The sequence below is a fragment of the Apium graveolens genome, chromosome 2 (genome assembly GCF_009905375.1).
Source record: "Apium graveolens cultivar Ventura chromosome 2, ASM990537v1, whole genome shotgun sequence".
NCBI classification, from domain to species: Eukaryota; Viridiplantae; Streptophyta; class Magnoliopsida; order Apiales; family Apiaceae; genus Apium; species Apium graveolens.
This window is the reverse complement of record NC_133648.1, coordinates 84,783,792-84,801,069: the sequence shown is the minus strand read 5'-3', so window position 1 is coordinate 84,801,069 and position 17,278 is coordinate 84,783,792. Positions and strand designations below refer to the sequence as shown.

Sequence of the window (17,278 nt, the reverse complement as noted above, 5' to 3'; positions counted from 1 at the left end):
TTAGAATACTTTCTATGAATTATCATTTATTTATAAAATCTAACAAAGAGCCCATTACAGCTCTAGCGTCGTATTAGACCGCTCCTAACACGAAATTTTTGGGAGAAAAAAAGAACACGAAGAATGTCCTGAGCATAAATAGTATATTATTTTTCTTTTGATAAATAAGATGGTAAATTTTAATTTGTGATGAACATGTTTATGATCTGTACAAGTAAATTCAATTTTTGTAACTAGCAAATTTGTCTTATTTTAAAATGTTGTTTAAAAATAGTCCATGTTATCTGTAATAAATATAATATAATGTTTATAATTATTCTATTTCAAAATATGATTTACTTAATTAATTTTAATATTATCCGGGAGAATATACTTTAAGCGTCATTTTCCCTTTTCTTTATCACCAAAAATGGAAATTTATATTAGTGGCTCAGCCTAAAAATCCATAAAGCACACAAACAGTAGTGATACACAGATTAGAATCAAATCAATGGCATCCACGGTGATATTATACAATTATACAACCTGTTGTTGCTCCCCCAAAACCCTACAACCTCTCAACTCATCTCTATTCTTATCCTCCAAATCCCTGCTAAAGCTAAAGCCTCCTCCTTCACTCAAATTCAACCCCCGTCATAATTCTATAGTTGCTGCACAATCCAATTTTATTAAAGGTAATTTTTCATAGTTGTGTAAATTGTAATTGTACAATAGTTTACTCTGATTTATATATCTTCTGATTTTTATGGTAAATTGTTATATTTTTTTATTTTGTGTGTTGTTGTTGAACTTATATTCTCATAAAAGCAAATAAAACTTGCTCATTGTGGGGATGAATAAGGTGGTTTATATTCAATTTAAAGATTTTTTAGTAGGTTGATTATATGCATTTGAGGTTTGATTAATTACAATGAGGGATATCTCTTCTAGGATAGGTTGTCGGTTTAATTTAGAGGATTTTGTTTGTGGATGATAATTGGTTTATTATAGGGAGATAATGCGTATAATGGTCTTGGTAGATAATTTAAAATTTTGGTTGTTGTGGGCGGTCAGAGTTATATTATGTAGGGATTGCGATTTAGAGCAATTTAGTTGCAGATGATAAATTGCGTTGGAGAAAGAGTATCGGTTATTGTAATATTGCATTTTAGTGTCAATGACAATGTGTGCCTAGTTTTAAATGTTCGGGATATTTTGTTGTTTAAGTGCAATGCATAATTTTGTTGACTAAGAAGTGGTAGAAAAATAAATCTATCAGTGTATTATATGTGGTATTAGCAGTTGTTTACTGTAGCACAGGGAAGATAAACAGTGAATGGTTTGATTGGCCTTATTTACAAGATTATTGTGGTTGTAGAATTAGGGTTGTTATGTTTGTTGTAGCTGTTTTTTTAACTATTCTCATTGTTTGCTTCACGTAACCGGTGGAGAAATTTAGTCGACTTGCTTGGTATGAGTTGTTTTACCAAATAAATTTTAACTATGAAATGCATTTATTGTTCTAACTTTCTCATTTCTGTTTGTGAATATTGTAAATTAGTTATTCAGACAGTGTGGAAGGTTGGAAAGGATGGGGTTGAGGCAGGAACCGATATGGTGCCTGTAAGCTCATATTTACTTCCTTCTTATTGCTAAGTTGCTCATATTGACTTCGTCATCTCCTTATATTTGAATTTTAATTGCAATTTTAAATCAGGACTTTTATTCGTTGTGATGTTTAGGATTCTGTTCCAAGACCTATAGCAAAGCTGTCAGTGACTGTTGTTGGAGTATCCCTTGCACTTTTTGTACTCAAGTCATTTTTGTCCACAGCTTTTTTTGCGCTGGTATGTTTTACTGCTCAATTTTCAGGAGACAGAACTACGTTTCAATGGCTTTATTGCTGCTTGTTTATTCTGACATGTTAATGCATTGATGTCGAGATCTTTGTTTCTCTAAGAGAGGTCAATGGTTCGACTTATGGCGTATTGGCGTGTGCGTGGGTTAAGACATCAAAAAATAAAAAATAAAAATTGCATTGTGTATCCATACTTAAGGAAAATATAGAAAGATCTTGTAGAAGTAACAATTCCATACTTGTTGAGTTATGATTTAAACTCAATTTAGTTGACACTCAAAAAAAAAAAAGAAAACTCAATTTAGTTGATGGATTCCTGGTGATCCCAAACTTAGTGCAGCTTAACAACAAAAATATTGTTGCTCGTCATTTATAGATCAAGGAAACTCTTAGGTTATGTTCCCTTCGTTTAATTTTCCTTTTTTCTATTCCTCTCTTATAAACTCCCATTGAACTCAATGGTATCAGTACATCAAATTTATGATCTGTGCGCTGTCTGATCTATATTGAAATTATTTTGTTTGCTTGGATGTCCTAGAGAAATTTTTGAATGTTTGTTAATTCCTTCAGAAGTGTTCAGAAGATAATTTTCTGTTTAATACCTGATGCCAGGCTGTGATGGGACTGTGTTATTTTGCATTTCTGGCCTTGAACAAAGATGAAGGCTCAAAACGGGGAGGAGGAACTACTTATTCTGAATCTTCTACAGATGACTCGCTAGAAGAAGCAAGAAGAATAATGGAAAAGTACAAATAGAAGGTCTGAAATTGGTGGTTCTTATTCTTATATATTTATGACATTCCATCCCAATTCTGCTGACTGGCGACATTGGGTAATGACTACTGAGTGGTTCTTAATGAATAGAGGTCTCAAGAAGAAATACACGTGTTCTTTGCATGTTTTGTTGTATATACTTTCATGTTTAGTATTTAACATTTTTTATGGCTGAGACCCGATTACAAGTTTTGAATTTAAATTGTATAATGATTTGACTGCAAGTTTTTGCGTTTAGTGACCCACTTGCAAGTTAGGTGTGAGTTGAGTGATCGAATTGCAAGTTTTTGCGTTTAGTGACCCACTTGCAAGTTAGGTGTGAGTTGAGTGATCGAATAGCCATTTAACCACTTTTACAGTCAATACTTAATACTCCCTCCGTCCCTTTCAATTGTTTACATTTTTTAGAGAGTGTTCGACACGCATTTTAAGGTACATATAAAGTATAGTTGTGTAATTTTTTTTTACAATTTTGTTTTTCTTAATAAAAATTAAAACATTCAACTTTTATTCAGAAAAAGAAAATTGTAAAAATAAGTTACATAAATATACTTTTTATGCACTTTAAAATGCGTGCCGGACATTTCCTCAGAAATGTAAACTATTCAAAGGGACTGAGGGAGTCCTAGATTGTAGACGTGTTTTAGCAGTTGTGCAAGTGTTTATATCTTTCACTGAACTAAAAGTAAAAGACCTGACTTGAGCGGTTGAGCCTAGGGCTTAGCATAAATTAGCCAAATCGATCGAAATCGCCCAATCCAAACCGACCAAACCGGATTTTACGGTTTACTAACGGTTTGGTTCGGTTACGGATTGACATTTTAAAAACCGAATTTTTTCGGTTTGATTTCGGTTTTTACCTACAAACCGACCGATATAACCGAACCGAACCGAATATTTAAATTAAATATTAATATACATATATTAGTAAAGTGCAATTAATAATAAAATTATAATGTAAAACATATGTGTAAACTAAAACATAAAAAATAACTAATCATAAAATATTTTATTCTAAGATATAAATATTTATGTATGTGTTATGTTTTCACTATTTTTATTTTTATGTAATAAAAGCATAAGAATTGGTCGCATATTTTTCGTCTTCTTGCCTTTTTTATTTTTCAAAGTCATTATTTTTATATATTCTTTTTGAATGATTATAATAGAAAATATAATTCTATAATATGATATAAAATTTCGATTCTTATTTACAAATTCAAGTTTAATTTAATTTTTAACTTTGTTTTATAGGAAAAACGGTTTAAACTAAAACCAAACCGAACCGAACCGTTTTAAACGGATTGGTTTGGTTTGGTTTCTTCACATAACAGTTTGGTTTCAGATTGGATTTTAGGGAAACCGCTAATTTAGGTTTGGTTCGGTTTGGACCCTCCAAACCGCCCAAACTGATCGATGCTCACCCCTAGCTGAGCCAATGGTTTACACTATATATGGTATATTGGTATACTTGTGAATTTGCTGAGATACATAAACTTGCCTGAGCGATCAGGTTGAAAATAGGTTTGCTGTGAGTCTGGTAACCTATAAACAACAAATAAGTCAGAATTAATCCACGATTATTTAAGAAACTAAACTTTATCCATTTAGACCCTAACGTTCGCACGCTTCCACGCTTACCGATTTACATTAGTCGCTCGTGTATCCTCGGCTTCACCATTTTTATAAAATTAATCATTAAACATTTTAAGACGACTCTTTCGCGAGTACTTTACCAACTGCCTAATCAACCTTACATAAACGTTTCGTTTGTAAATTAGTCTTTTAAGGGCCTTGAACAAGGTCTCAAAGTTATGCGAGGGGTAGGTAAGGTTTCGTTCGCGAAACGCCATTACTTTAAAACGGTCGTTTCTCCTAAACCGTAAATCGGATCTAAGCGAATCATATATCAAAATGAAACTTACGACATGATCTAGATAAACATGGCAAATGTGCAGTTTGGTCAGTGAGTTTTCTGTTCCGAATATTAAGCACAGACAGTTTAAAAGAATATGGGCATTACGACGGCTACGTTTACGCAATTTCCAATTTTTACCAAATCAATTCAACACCAAACCACCACCAATCAATCCCAATGCAACCATATGACAATATCACTCATCAACCAACATTAAACCATTAAACTAAGCCCATATCAAACAGAGAATCATCAAGAACAACTAGTATTGCACTTAACTCCAAAAATCAACAAATCATTTAACAATCCAAGATCTAAATATGCTTATACCACTACTATACTAGATCCATCATCTAATTATCATAACAACTCAAACTAATCCATTTAACACTGAGGGGTTGGAGATTTATACCTTCCATGGAGCCTTGTGACAATGTAAAAGCCTTGAAAGTCCTAGGGAAGCTTAGATCCACTCCTAAGTAACCTTGATCTAACCAATAAACCATGAAATCAAAGTTATTTTCAAAGAAACAGTATTCATCATCTCCTTTGATGAATTATAGAAAACTCTAGGAAAGAATTTTGAAGCTAGGATTTTTAGGTAGTATGTAACTTAACATGAGGAAGTTTGGATAATTACCTTGTAAAATAAAAAGTGGAGGAGCTTGGACTTTGTTTTTGCTAAGAACGAAGCCGAGGGGATGAGCTTGAAATGGGGGAAAAATAAATGAAATGTTTGCTTGGTTTGTTATTTGTGGTGAGTTAAGCCTTGGTTACTCTTAACCTTCGCTTAATCATGGTCAAAATACTTGGCCACAAATGAAACTTGCATAAATATCTACTCCCTTGATGACATCATCCATCCTGCATCACTTTCTTGCCATGTGTCAATTCCCTGTGGTTTGATGATGTCACTTGTTTGTATCCACTTATTTAATTCCCTCGCTTCTTGTACAAGCTTGATTCTTGGTCGCTTATTTATTTTACGGTTCGCTTATCTCTCGTTCTCGTTGTTCGTTTGATGGATCATATCCGGGATCTTATTATTTGGGTTCCCTGGACCTTTCTTAATATCTTATATTCCTTTATTGATCCTCTCTTATAATCCTTGAATTGAAATCCTTTTAATCATGTTACCTTATACTTAATTCTTTCGATACCTGGTGGATTTTCGGGAAAAATCAAAGTGTCCGAATTCGAATTCTAACGACCTTTACATATACTCATTTACTTTATGAAATACTAATACGATCTCAGAATTTTCATAACAGTACTCCTATATAGTGTGGTATGATAATTTTACTCAATTAGCAAAATCAGCAAAAGTTACTATTTATCAGGGTTTCAAAGATTTCCGAAAATTGGGGTTATTACATCTACTCTGGTTTGGGTCACAGAACCTTTTGGCGACCTCATGGTGATTATAGATCTCGACAAAGGGTTTGGGTCTCAATGTGAATCATTTAACATTTTACCAAACTTTGACCTTGGTGAGGTGCTCAACCCCTCTACACCTTATGTCCCTTCTGCCCCTCTTGCATTAATTCAGCCTTTGGTTGGCTTCTCTCAACTGCCGGTTGATCCACGTTGGTTTACCAACATCTCTTGTTAGGTCACACACACTGTAGAAGGGGGTTGAATACAGCGTCTAGCACAATCAAATCGAATTAAGAACACAAGTATGTAACACAAAATAATCTTATTAATAAAACAGTATTACAATGGAACCGTCTTCTCTCAGTGATGAACAAATATCACGAGAGCTGCTAGGGTTACAATGAATAATATTCTCGATTTAGATAACACATATAGTGTAAAACCTATGTTGTGTTTATATAAACACACAGTTACAAGATAATCTTCTAATTGATATCGAATATGATTCTGCATCCTAAAATATATCAACTAGTTATCTTTTCTTCCAAGTATTCTATTCTTCATAGAATTCTTCTTCATGCATATATCTTCTTGTTTTAGTCTTGATCTTCTTTCCTTTCAATCAGCCGCCTTCCTTATCTGAAAGTCTCCTTAAGTTCTGATATTATCTTCTGATAAATATCTTCTGATAACTTAAGTTCTGACAACTTAAGTTCTGATATCTTAAGTCCTGACTTCAGTATAAGTACTGATTTCCAGTTAAGTACTGATTTGTCCTGTTAGTTAAGATCTGAAAACTAAACACAAATCATCATTAGCATGACATCACAAATATATCTAACAATCTCCCCCAACTTGTAAATTAGCATAATATACAAGTTCAACAGATATTTGATGATGTCAAAAATATTAAGTACAAATGCATGAAAATTTGACTAGATAACTACAACTTACAATCCTTACAGCTACAAACTTAACATGATTTACCTTTGGCTTTTGTTTAACAATTATAGGCTCAATTTCTACAGTTCCTTTATTATTCTTATCATCTCCATAACCTAAGCTCTCTTTCCAATTTCCACTACTTAACAAATTCTGAGTTGTTCTGCCAGAGTTAGTCCAAGTCCTGATAATCTCTCTTTCCTTTTCTAACTCAGTTTTTAGAGATTCATTCATATTACGCACTTCATCTCTAACATAAAAAGCATCATCTCTATCTTTCTGAGTTTGATGGAACATAACTAACTCTTTTTCTAAATAATCATTCCTCTTTTTATAAGAAAGATTTTCAGAAGTTAATCTTTCACATGTTAAAGTTTGATCTCTATAACTAATGAACATGGTTTTAAGATATCTTCTCAACTCAGTAATATCATCAGTATGAAAAGCATAAGTTGTTTGAGGTACCTTTAACTCAGCAGCTTCAGAACTGCTATCAGCATTTGCCATCAAAGCATAGTTCACCTCACTTTCAGAATCTGAAGTGTCTGTCCAGCTTTTCTTCTTTGTGACAAGTGCCTTGCCTTTGTCACCTTTTCCTTTCTTGCAGTCAGGAGATATGTGGCTTTTCTCACCACAATTGTAGCATTTAATATTTGAGTAATCTCTTCTGTCAGATTTTCCGGCTTTGCCTTCAGATTTTCTGAATTCCTTCTTATCAAAACTTCCACTTTTCCTGGAAAACTTCTTTCCCCTTCTGAATTTCCTGTAAGTTATCTTTGTGATACCTTTCACCATTAGAGCACACAGCTTCATCATCTCTTCATCAGGGTCCATCTCAGATAGACTTTCAGTTTCTGAATCCTCATCACTATCAGGACTTGATGACTCAGTATCAGCCTTTGTGATGAGAGCCTTTCCTTTGCCTTTCTTTGGGACAACCACTTTAGGGGATTCCTCCTCAGCCTTAAGAGCAACTGTCCTTGACTTTCTCCCATGCCTCTTGCTTCTTTGATCCATCTCAAATTCATGAGTTTTGAGCATACCATAAATTTCATCAAGAGTAGTTTCATCAAGAGCATAGTTGTCTCTTATAGTAGTTGCCTTCAAATCCCAACTTTCAGGAAGAGCTCAAAGGAATTTAAGATTAGTATCTTCAAGATCATATTCCTTATCCACCAGTGACAGATCATTTAAGAGTTTGACAAATCTGTCATATAAACCAGTTAATGACTCATCAGGTTTTGAGTCAAAGTGCTCATACTCTTGAGTGAATATAGTCCTCCCATTCTTCTTAATTGAATCAGTTCCCTGACATCTTGTCTCCAAGGCATCCCATATCTCCTTTGCATTCTTGTAGTTAATTACTCTGTTTGACATGACATTATCAATGGCACTATGCAGCAAATGTCTTATCTTTGCATCCTTTGCAATATATGAGATATCTTCAGCTGTATATTCACTTTTCTCCTTTGGTACAGTCTGTGATGGATGATCTGCAACTACAACAGAGAGCTCGGTTGGCTTATGTGGTCCTTCATTAATTCTGTCAAGATATTCTGGATCTTTAACTTCCAGAAACATAGACATCCTCCATATGGGATACTCAGAAGGTTTCAGTATGGGAACCCTAATAGTCTCGTATCGATTATGGATTTGAGTCTTTGGAGTTTCTTCAGTTTTGGTGGGCTTGGTTGGAGTTTGTGTTTCTTCAGACATGATTGTTTTTGGATCTTTACTGTATGTATATTAACAGAAAGGTCTGATACCACTTGTTAGGTCACACACACTGTAGAAGGGGGTTGAATACAGTGTCTAGCACAATCAAATCAAATTAAGAACACAAGTATGAAATATAGAATAATCTTATTAATAAAACAGTATTACGATGGAACCGTCTTCTCTCAGTGATAAACAAATATCACGAGAGCTGCTAGGGTTACAATGAATAATATTCTCCATTTAGATAACACATATAGTGTAAACCTTATACTGTGTTTATATAGACACACAGTTACAAGATAATCTTCTAATTGATATCGAATATGATTCTGCATCCTAAAATATATCAACTAGTTATCTTTTCTTCCAAGTATTCTATTCTTCATAGAATTCTTCTTCATGCATATATCTTCTTGTTTTAGTCTTGATCTTCTTTCCTTTCAATCAGCCGCCTTCCTTATCTGAAAGTCTCCTTAAGTTCTGATATTATCTCCTGATAAATATCTTCTGATAACTTAAGTTCTGACAACTTAAGTTCTGATATCTTAAGCCCTGACTTTGGTATAAGTACTGATTTCCAGTTAAGTACTGATTTGTCCTGTTAGTTAAGATCTGAAAACTAAACACAAATCATCATTAGACATGACATCACAAATATATCTAACATCTCTGTTCCTCTTAATGTTGTCCCTGTAGTGTCTTTTCCGCTTTACATTAATACTTTATCTACTTCTATGATGTTCCAAAACTTTAACCTTTGTCTTAATATGCCCGAGGATCAGCCGGTTAGTTCGCAGAGTTCTCAATTCAACCATTTACCTCATGCAGTTGGCAACACCTCTCGCTACAATGGTATTGTCATTGATGATATACTAATATCTCTGTCTCACCTCCAATGCTAGTTGTTAATCCTAACAATAAGGGTAAAGGTGTTATAAAGGAAGATCAATTCATGCCTTATCAAGCTTATATTGGCCGGGGGTCTTTTTCTTATTTATTAAATTAGTCTTATCCGGATTTGTTCCCTTTCCCAGCTGTCGGTTTTGAAGTTGACGAGCCTCCTTATCGCCGCACAGAGCCTGAAGTTATTATTTTGGATGACTGATTAGCTCAATCTCATTTTCCTGATTATCTGCATTATAATGTAGCAGTTTAGGTTATCTCTCAGTAGTAGTTTATATGCCAGTTGTACTTGCATTACTGTTGTAGTCTCAGTAGTCTCGCTCTTTCTAGATTCTCTATAGATGTCGTTTGTCATTTCTTTTTTATATAACATCATGTTCATCTAAAAAAAGTTGTCATGTTAGAAAATATATATTCGAAAAATAGATAATACCTATAATTCGTAGAAATAACGGGCTCAAAAATGATATACCACACCTGAAATCTTTAATCTTTACTTAAGTTGAGAATAAAATTGTGTATTTTATTTAACATCCTAACAACAAAATATTTAATTTTTAAAAATAAGTATTTCAATCAAATTTAATCTGATTTTTAATTTATGTGTTGTTTAACTCCCTCTGTCGTACAATACATGCCTTTTAAAAAAATATACACATATTAAGAAGACATTAATTTTATAATATTTTTACACTTTTATCCATCATAAATGTCTTAATTCTATAAAAGTATAAACTAATCTAAACTCATACCCACCCATCATAATTGTTATACAATTTTATTAAAAAAATCCAATCAATTTGTTATTTTTTTGTAATTTAACCAACTACCTTTTTTCTCATAAAACCCAACAAACTCTTATAAATGATGAACATATAATTTAAATTTGGAAAGAAATTTAACTACAGTAGACTACATAATATACAATAACCAATCTAAATAAATAAAATAAAAAATAGGTCAAAATATATTTAAATATCTTTAGTTAATTATTCAATGTACATTTAAATTAATAAAATGAACACAAATTTAGTATACGATTTTAATAAATTACTTTTTATTAAAATATTTTACTCATAACCAAAAAATTATATTTTACACAGAAGAAAATAAATTTATTATTTAAAATTGTAAATTGTAAATTTTTATATTTTAATGATGTGTAATCATAAACATGAATATTAAATCTCGAATTTAAAATTTTAATCATATTATTGCGGGTTAAAGTGTAATGTCAAATATTTTTATAAATTATTTTGATTAATAACAAATATCAATTAAATTTATTTTACATATAAATAATAATATGTATGGTTATATATTAGACATCTAGACATATACTATTGGATATATTTAATCAGTGTTAATATTTTACTAATTCTTAAAGTTAGTTAGGTAGAACAAATAAGTTGGATGGTTAAATTGTAAAATATTAAGAAGTTTAATGGTTTTTAGCTGATAACTCTACATTTTTCAAAAAGAAGGAAAATTTACCGCATCTTATCTTTGAAAGTTGAAAATGGATAAGTATTAAGAAAAAAAAGTTTCTCAAAGAACAACTAGTAATGTGGGATGTAGGATTCTCAATGAGTCGAATTTGGATTGGATTTGACTAAATTCACGTTCGTATTCATATTCAAATTCGTGAGAATTTCGGATTGTCAGAGCAAACCTTTATATCCATTTAATTTTTTTTAAATCAATATTATTAATTTAACATGATTTATTAATAAAATAAACATACACACAAAAATCTATAATGTAGTCAAAGATATTGTAAAAATTAAAAATATTTGATAATAGGTGAATTTTTTAATTTAAAATAACTATAAATTAAATAAATAAAAATATAATAATCTAATTTAATAAATATATGAAAATTAATTCTACATGTCAATTTCATAAAAAAATATATATATACAATTTTAGTAGTTTAGTACGATCTTTATCAAATCTAAACTTTTTAAGAGCATATCCCAGGATAACATGTAAACCTGTTAGCTAAAAAGTCATTATCTAATTTTTTTTTGAACCTGTAAAGATTTGTGCTGCAATGGTGTTAGCTAAAATGATTAGCTATATTCAAAATATATTATTTTTTAATTTTAAACATACAATTTAAATAAATTTAAGTTAGTTTTAATCTATATAATTGAAAATAAATCATGTATTTAATAAAAAGATATTCAATGATAAGTGGAATTTATATCCACTTAGAACGCTTCGTAAAGGCTCGAATTGGTGATTTGTACTCAAGTTATTTGTGTTTTTGTGTGCTTTTGTAGTGTTTTGCATTTCAGGGTATATTTGGAAGAAGGAATAGATTTTACATTGTTTTTATACTAAAAGGGTGTTAGGATGGAGTATCGGGAGTTAGCACGAAAGAAACCAGCAATTGAAGTCAAGGAAACAAGAAAAATTAGAATTTCCAGAAGGTCAGGGCGGCCGCGCTAGTCTTGGGAGGGCCACGCCCATTTGTCAGAAAGCGAGCGTGCCCACGCTGGTATGCGGGGCGGCCGCATTGGGTCATGATTGCAGAATCTTGATTGTAATATAATAATGATTTTTCAGACACCGGATCGTATTGGGCTTATATATAAAGCCTTTTAAAAACATTTTTGAGAACAATGAGAATAAGGAGAGAGCAGTAAAAAGACCTAATAGCACATTACAATGAAGGAGAAAAAGATCTTGTTTTTACTTATGATTCTTTGCTTAAGTTGTAATCTTGGATGCTTGTTTTCTTTGTTGTTTGAACCTAATACTCTTGTTAACGTACTTTGTTATTATTATTCAGTTATTTCAGATCTAGTTTATCTTATTGTATTTACCATGCTTTCACTGGAACCCATGGTGACGATGAGTTCGGTTATGTACTAATCGTTGTCATGGGGTTCTAACGGATTTAATTATGGATTTCTATAGTTAATTGTTTTGATATCTAAGTGTGTGGTGATTGATTGATATGTATTGGTTGTGCGTATTCGTCTTATGTGCGTCGCAAACATATAAGATAGTTTGTTAATCTCTATTGAAGCGACATTGAATATAGAGGTTTAGAACTTGCCATTCTAGCATAGGTTTTTGTATAATTGTTATGCATGATTCGTAGGTAATTTTAACCATCTTACTTGCCCTATATAATCAAGATAGATAACTTACGCATTAAACCGTTATATTTTCAAATTCTATAGACATATAGGGTCTAAGCATAATTGGTGTCTACCTAGCTTCTATCTCTGTTGTGGATGTCTAGTAGTAGGGTATTCGTGCAACGAAAGTTGGCGTTTACTAGTTCTGTGTTATCTGATTAGTTGTCATCACCATTTCATGCTAAGGTTAAGTATAATGACTTTAAATGAAGTTAGAATCCCATGTTTGTCTCATATAGTTAATTCAATCACTTTTATTCTTAGTTAATTGCATGTTCATTTAATCTTAGTTATAAACATCTCAACTTGTTATTGTCTTAGCATTGAGCGATAGCCATACCATTGTTGCATAGGTGCATAATCTTAAGTTAACTAAAAAGAGTTTTTGTGGGTACGAATCTGATTTATATATTATACTACTTGCGAACGCGTATACTTGTGTGTAATTTTAGCGCGTGTTTTCGCCCTAACAAGTTTTTGGCGCCGCAGCCGGGTACTCGGTGTTAAATTTAGTTTATGTGCTTGTCATTAATGGTGATTAAAGTTCACTGACTCGGATTATTTTCTTACAAGGTTTACTTTAGTTGTGTATTTCAGGTACTCTGGTTTTTATTGCAATGGGAGAACCAGCAGCACCAACGAAAGCGTTGATGGATTTTTCTCAACCAAAGATCAATGACATTCAATCTAGCATTGGCAGGCCAGCTATCACAGCTAATACCTTTGAGATCAAGCCTGGCATAATTCAGATGGTGCAAAATTCAGTCCATTTTGGGGGTTCTCCAACGGAAGATCCCAATACGCACATTAGGGATTTCATATAAAACTGCGACACCTTCAGGTTCAATGGTGTGTCTGAGGATGCAGTAAAACTGAGACTGTTCTCATTCTCTCTGAGGGACAAGGCTAAGAGCTGGTTACACTATCTACCAGTTGGTTCGATTGCTACTTGGGAAGATCTTGCTCAAAAGTTTCTCACTAAATTATTTCCTATGGCGAAGACAGCTGCAATCAGGAATGTTCTTACTCAATTTGCGCTGCAATCGGGAGAATCTTTATGTGAAGCTTGGGAGCGATACAAGGAGATGCTTAGGAAGTGTCCTCATCATGGATTACCTGATTGGATGATCATCAATTACTTGTATAATGGTTTGGGAGCACAATCAAGACCCATGCTCGATGCAACATCAGGTGGAGCTTTATGGGCTAAGAGCTATAATAAAGCTTACGAGCTAATTGAATTGATGGCTGCTAATGAATATCAGTATCCAACCCAGAGATTTCCATAGGGCAAGGTAAAATGAGTTCTTGAATTGGATACAACTATGGCTATCACTGCTCTCAACTAAAGGCGTTGTCTATGAAGATCGATTATATGGCTAACTATGGATTTCATCAGAGGACAAGTGTTTGTGAGCTTTGTGCAGGTTCACATACGACGGAACAACGCGCTATATCTACTGAATCAGCTCAGTTTGTGAGCAATTTTTAGAGATCGCAACAAATAGTTCCAGACACTTATCATCATGATAATTGGAATCATCATAACTTCAACTGGAGCAATAATCAGAATACGATGTAATAGCCGTTCCAGTAGTTTGGAAACAAGCAATTCAATCCTCCTGGTTTTCAGCAACATTTTGCACCAAGACAACAACTCCAACTTCAATAACAAACTCATGGAGGTGCAGGTCTATCTTCGAATGAAAAATCTGAATTGGAGGAGTTGAGGCTTATGTGCAAAAACCAGGCTCTTATATGCGAAAGCCAGGCTGTTTCTATCAAGACTCTGGAGAACCAAATAGCGTAATTTACTAACGCCTTCTTAAATCGACCACCAGGAACGCTTCCTAGTGATACAGAAGCCAATACAGGAAAGCGGGAAGTTAAAGAACATGTGAACGCCATCACCTTGAAATATGGAAAGGTCGCAAGCCCCAAATTTTAGCAAGACGAAGAGTCTGAATATTCTTTCCAGAATGCAGGTGCGTCCGCACCCTTACGAATTCCAGGAAATGAGATTGTAGCTGAAAAAGTTATGCAGAATGATGCCGAGGTGGAACCGAATAAGAAAGATGTTGCAAACAATCCTCCTGAGGGTAAATACAGGGGATAAACAAGTCTATCCACCTCCGCCATATCCTAAAGGACTTCAGAAGCAGAAGTTAGATAAGAAATTTTCCAAGTTTTCGGAAGCTTTCAAGAAGTTGCACATCAACATACCGTTTGCTGATGCTCTAGAAAAAATGCCGAGCTATGCGAAATTCATGAAAGGTATTCTCTCACGGAAGGTGAAGCTTGAGGAGTTGGAAACCGTTGCTCTAACGGAGGAGTGCAGTGTTGTGCTTCAACAGAAGTTGCCTCCGAAACTTAAAGATCCTGGAAGTTTCACTATTCCTTGCATTTTTGGAAATTGTCTTTCGATAAGTGTTTATGTGACTTGGGAGCTAGCATCAATCTGATGCCCTTGTCTATCTTCAAGAAGCTTGGTCTACCTGATCCAAAACCGACATACATGTCATTGCAACTAGCTGATCGTTCCATCGCTTATCCAAGAGGTATAGTGGAGGATGTCTTGGTCAAGGTGGATAAACTCATCTTCCCTGCTGATTTTGTAATTCTGGATTTTGAGGAAGATGAGAAGATTCCCATCATATTAGGAAGACCATTATTGGCTACAGGCCGAACTATGATCGATGTGCAAAAACGAGAGCTTATGATGAAGGTTCAAGTTCAGAAGGTCACTTTTAATATGTTCAAGGTAATAAAGTTACCCACAGATAAAGAGGAGTGCTTTAAAGTAGAGCGGGTCGACTATGCCGTGAATTCAGAGCTTGATCAATTGCCAAAGTCAGATATCTTAGAGAGAGCCTTGATAGGGGAATCTGATAGTGAAGATGAAGAATTGGCAGAACAACTGCAGTATTTGAATGCTTCTCCATGGAAAAGGGAGATGGATCTGCCATTCAAGTCTCTTGGATTAATGATAAGTGGCATTTATATCCACTTAGAATGCTTCGTAAGGATCGAATTGGTATTTTGTATTCTAGTTATTTATGTTTTTGATGTGTTTTTGTAGTGTTTTGTATTTCAGGGCATATTTGAGAAAAAGGAATGGATATTGCTTATTTCTATGCTAAAAGGATGTTAGGATGGAGCCTCGGTTGATTGCGCACAAGAAACCAACACAAGAAGGTCAAGAAAGTAGAAAAAATCACATTTTCCAGAAGGTTGGGGCGGCCGCGCTGGTATTGGGAGCGGTTGCGCTCATTTGGCATAAACTCAGGGCGATCGTTTTATCAGAATCCTGATTTGACTTAAATTCGAAGAATTCGAAGCCCATGTCATCCAGAAGCCTATATATATAGATGTTTTTCATATAGAAGAGCAATGAGAGAACAACAAGAAGACCTTATAGCACAATACAACAAAGGAGAAGAATATCTTGTTTTTACTTGTGATTCTTTGCTTAAGTTATAATCTTGGATGATTGTTTTCTTTGTTATTTGAACCTAATACTCTTGTTAACGTACTTTTGATTATTATTCAGTTTATAAAGATCTAGTTTTAATACCATGCTTTCATTGGAACCCATGGTGACGATGAATTCGATTATGAACTAATCGTTGTCATGGGATACTAACGGATTTACTTATGGATTTCTATAGTTAATTGTTTTGATATCTAAGTGTGTGGTGATTGTATGATATCCTAATATTGTTTGTTGCTAAGCAAGATTGAAGCTGTATGTATAATTCAACAATAATGGTTTGGATAACTCAACATAGAACAAGGACTTTGAAATAATCTATGTTCCACTCGAATCAGTACAGATTGAATATTGGGTATATGCACAAAAGGTTTTCTTAGCTGCAGTGAAGAAGGCGTCAACAAGTGATCCGTATGAAGTTCATTAATATGTTCAGGCATCGGAGGAGTAAGGTTGGAGTCATTCGAAGCAGTTGTCAGAATTAGTGTGAAGACCTCAAGGATTCCTAGTGAAGTTGGTTATATTTGGTAGAAGACTTAACAGTGGTTTATACGGGTATAATACGAAGGCCTGGTAGTGGAACTAGTCGTATGTGAACCAGACCCGTGCACGAGACGTCAGTGATCCATGAAAGGAAACGGAGTATTATTTTTAGGAACACTGTTAAGTGGGGTTTGTACTCGAGGAGTTTGGAAATATATTAAGGTAAAAAATCCCGGAGATTAGAAGGCCTGCAGATACAGAGGAGTACAAACCAATAATTAACAGGATTTATCTTTAATCAATTATTGATTTTTTATTAAATGAATAAATGGAAATCAATCCATTTATTTATTTAATTATTATATCATCAATTGATTTTAAATAAATAAATTAACATTGGATTTTAATTTAAATAAATAAATGAAATCTATTTATTCATTTGTTTATTTATTTTTAAATATCAATTGTTTATTTACTTTTTTAATCCAGCCGGCTGAATTTGATTTTTATGAAATTAAAATAAATCTGCCAGCCAGCCATGCATGCATTCAGTTCCTTGAATTCAAATATAAGGAATTGTATGGTTATTTGATTTATCAAATTCAGCTACTAATTCGTGATCAACAGGAAACGAAACCAGTACATGAATCTATAAATAGGCAACTTCATTGTTGTTTGGTTTT

At 33.5% G+C, this 17,278-nt stretch overlaps 1 protein-coding gene and 1 non-coding gene across 2 annotated transcripts; one reads left to right on the top strand and one right to left on the bottom strand.

The window, feature by feature from the left end:
• Positions 1 to 421: 421 nt before the first annotated feature.
• Positions 422 to 2,786, top strand: LOC141707604 (uncharacterized). The gene is made up of 4 exons (XM_074510845.1): positions 422 to 674; positions 1,541 to 1,602; positions 1,722 to 1,826; positions 2,450 to 2,786. Exons 1-4 carry the CDS (start codon positions 491 to 493, stop codon positions 2,591 to 2,593), a joined length of 495 nt encoding a protein of 164 aa, XP_074366946.1. The 5' UTR covers positions 422 to 490; the 3' UTR covers positions 2,594 to 2,786.
• A 10,843-nt stretch (positions 2,787 to 13,629) lies between these two features.
• Positions 13,630 to 13,736, bottom strand: LOC141710040 (small nucleolar RNA R71). Its single transcript, XR_012570582.1, has one exon. It is a non-coding gene; the product is annotated as a small nucleolar RNA R71 (small nucleolar RNA).
• Between the last annotated feature and the right edge of the window lie 3,542 nt (positions 13,737 to 17,278).

What these genes read in the sequence shown, in the direction of transcription:
- LOC141707604 (XM_074510845.1), top strand. Translation starts at nt 491, where the DNA reads ATGGCATCCACGGTGATATTATACAATTATACAACCTGTTGTTGCTCC. An exon ending in ACAATCCAATTTTATTAAAG is followed by an intron (nt 675 to 1,540) that starts GTAATTTTTCAT and finishes ATTGTAAATTAG; the next exon opens with TTATTCAGACAGTGTGGAAG. An exon ending in CAGGAACCGATATGGTGCCT is followed by an intron (nt 1,603 to 1,721) that starts GTAAGCTCATAT and finishes TGTGATGTTTAG; the next exon opens with GATTCTGTTCCAAGACCTAT.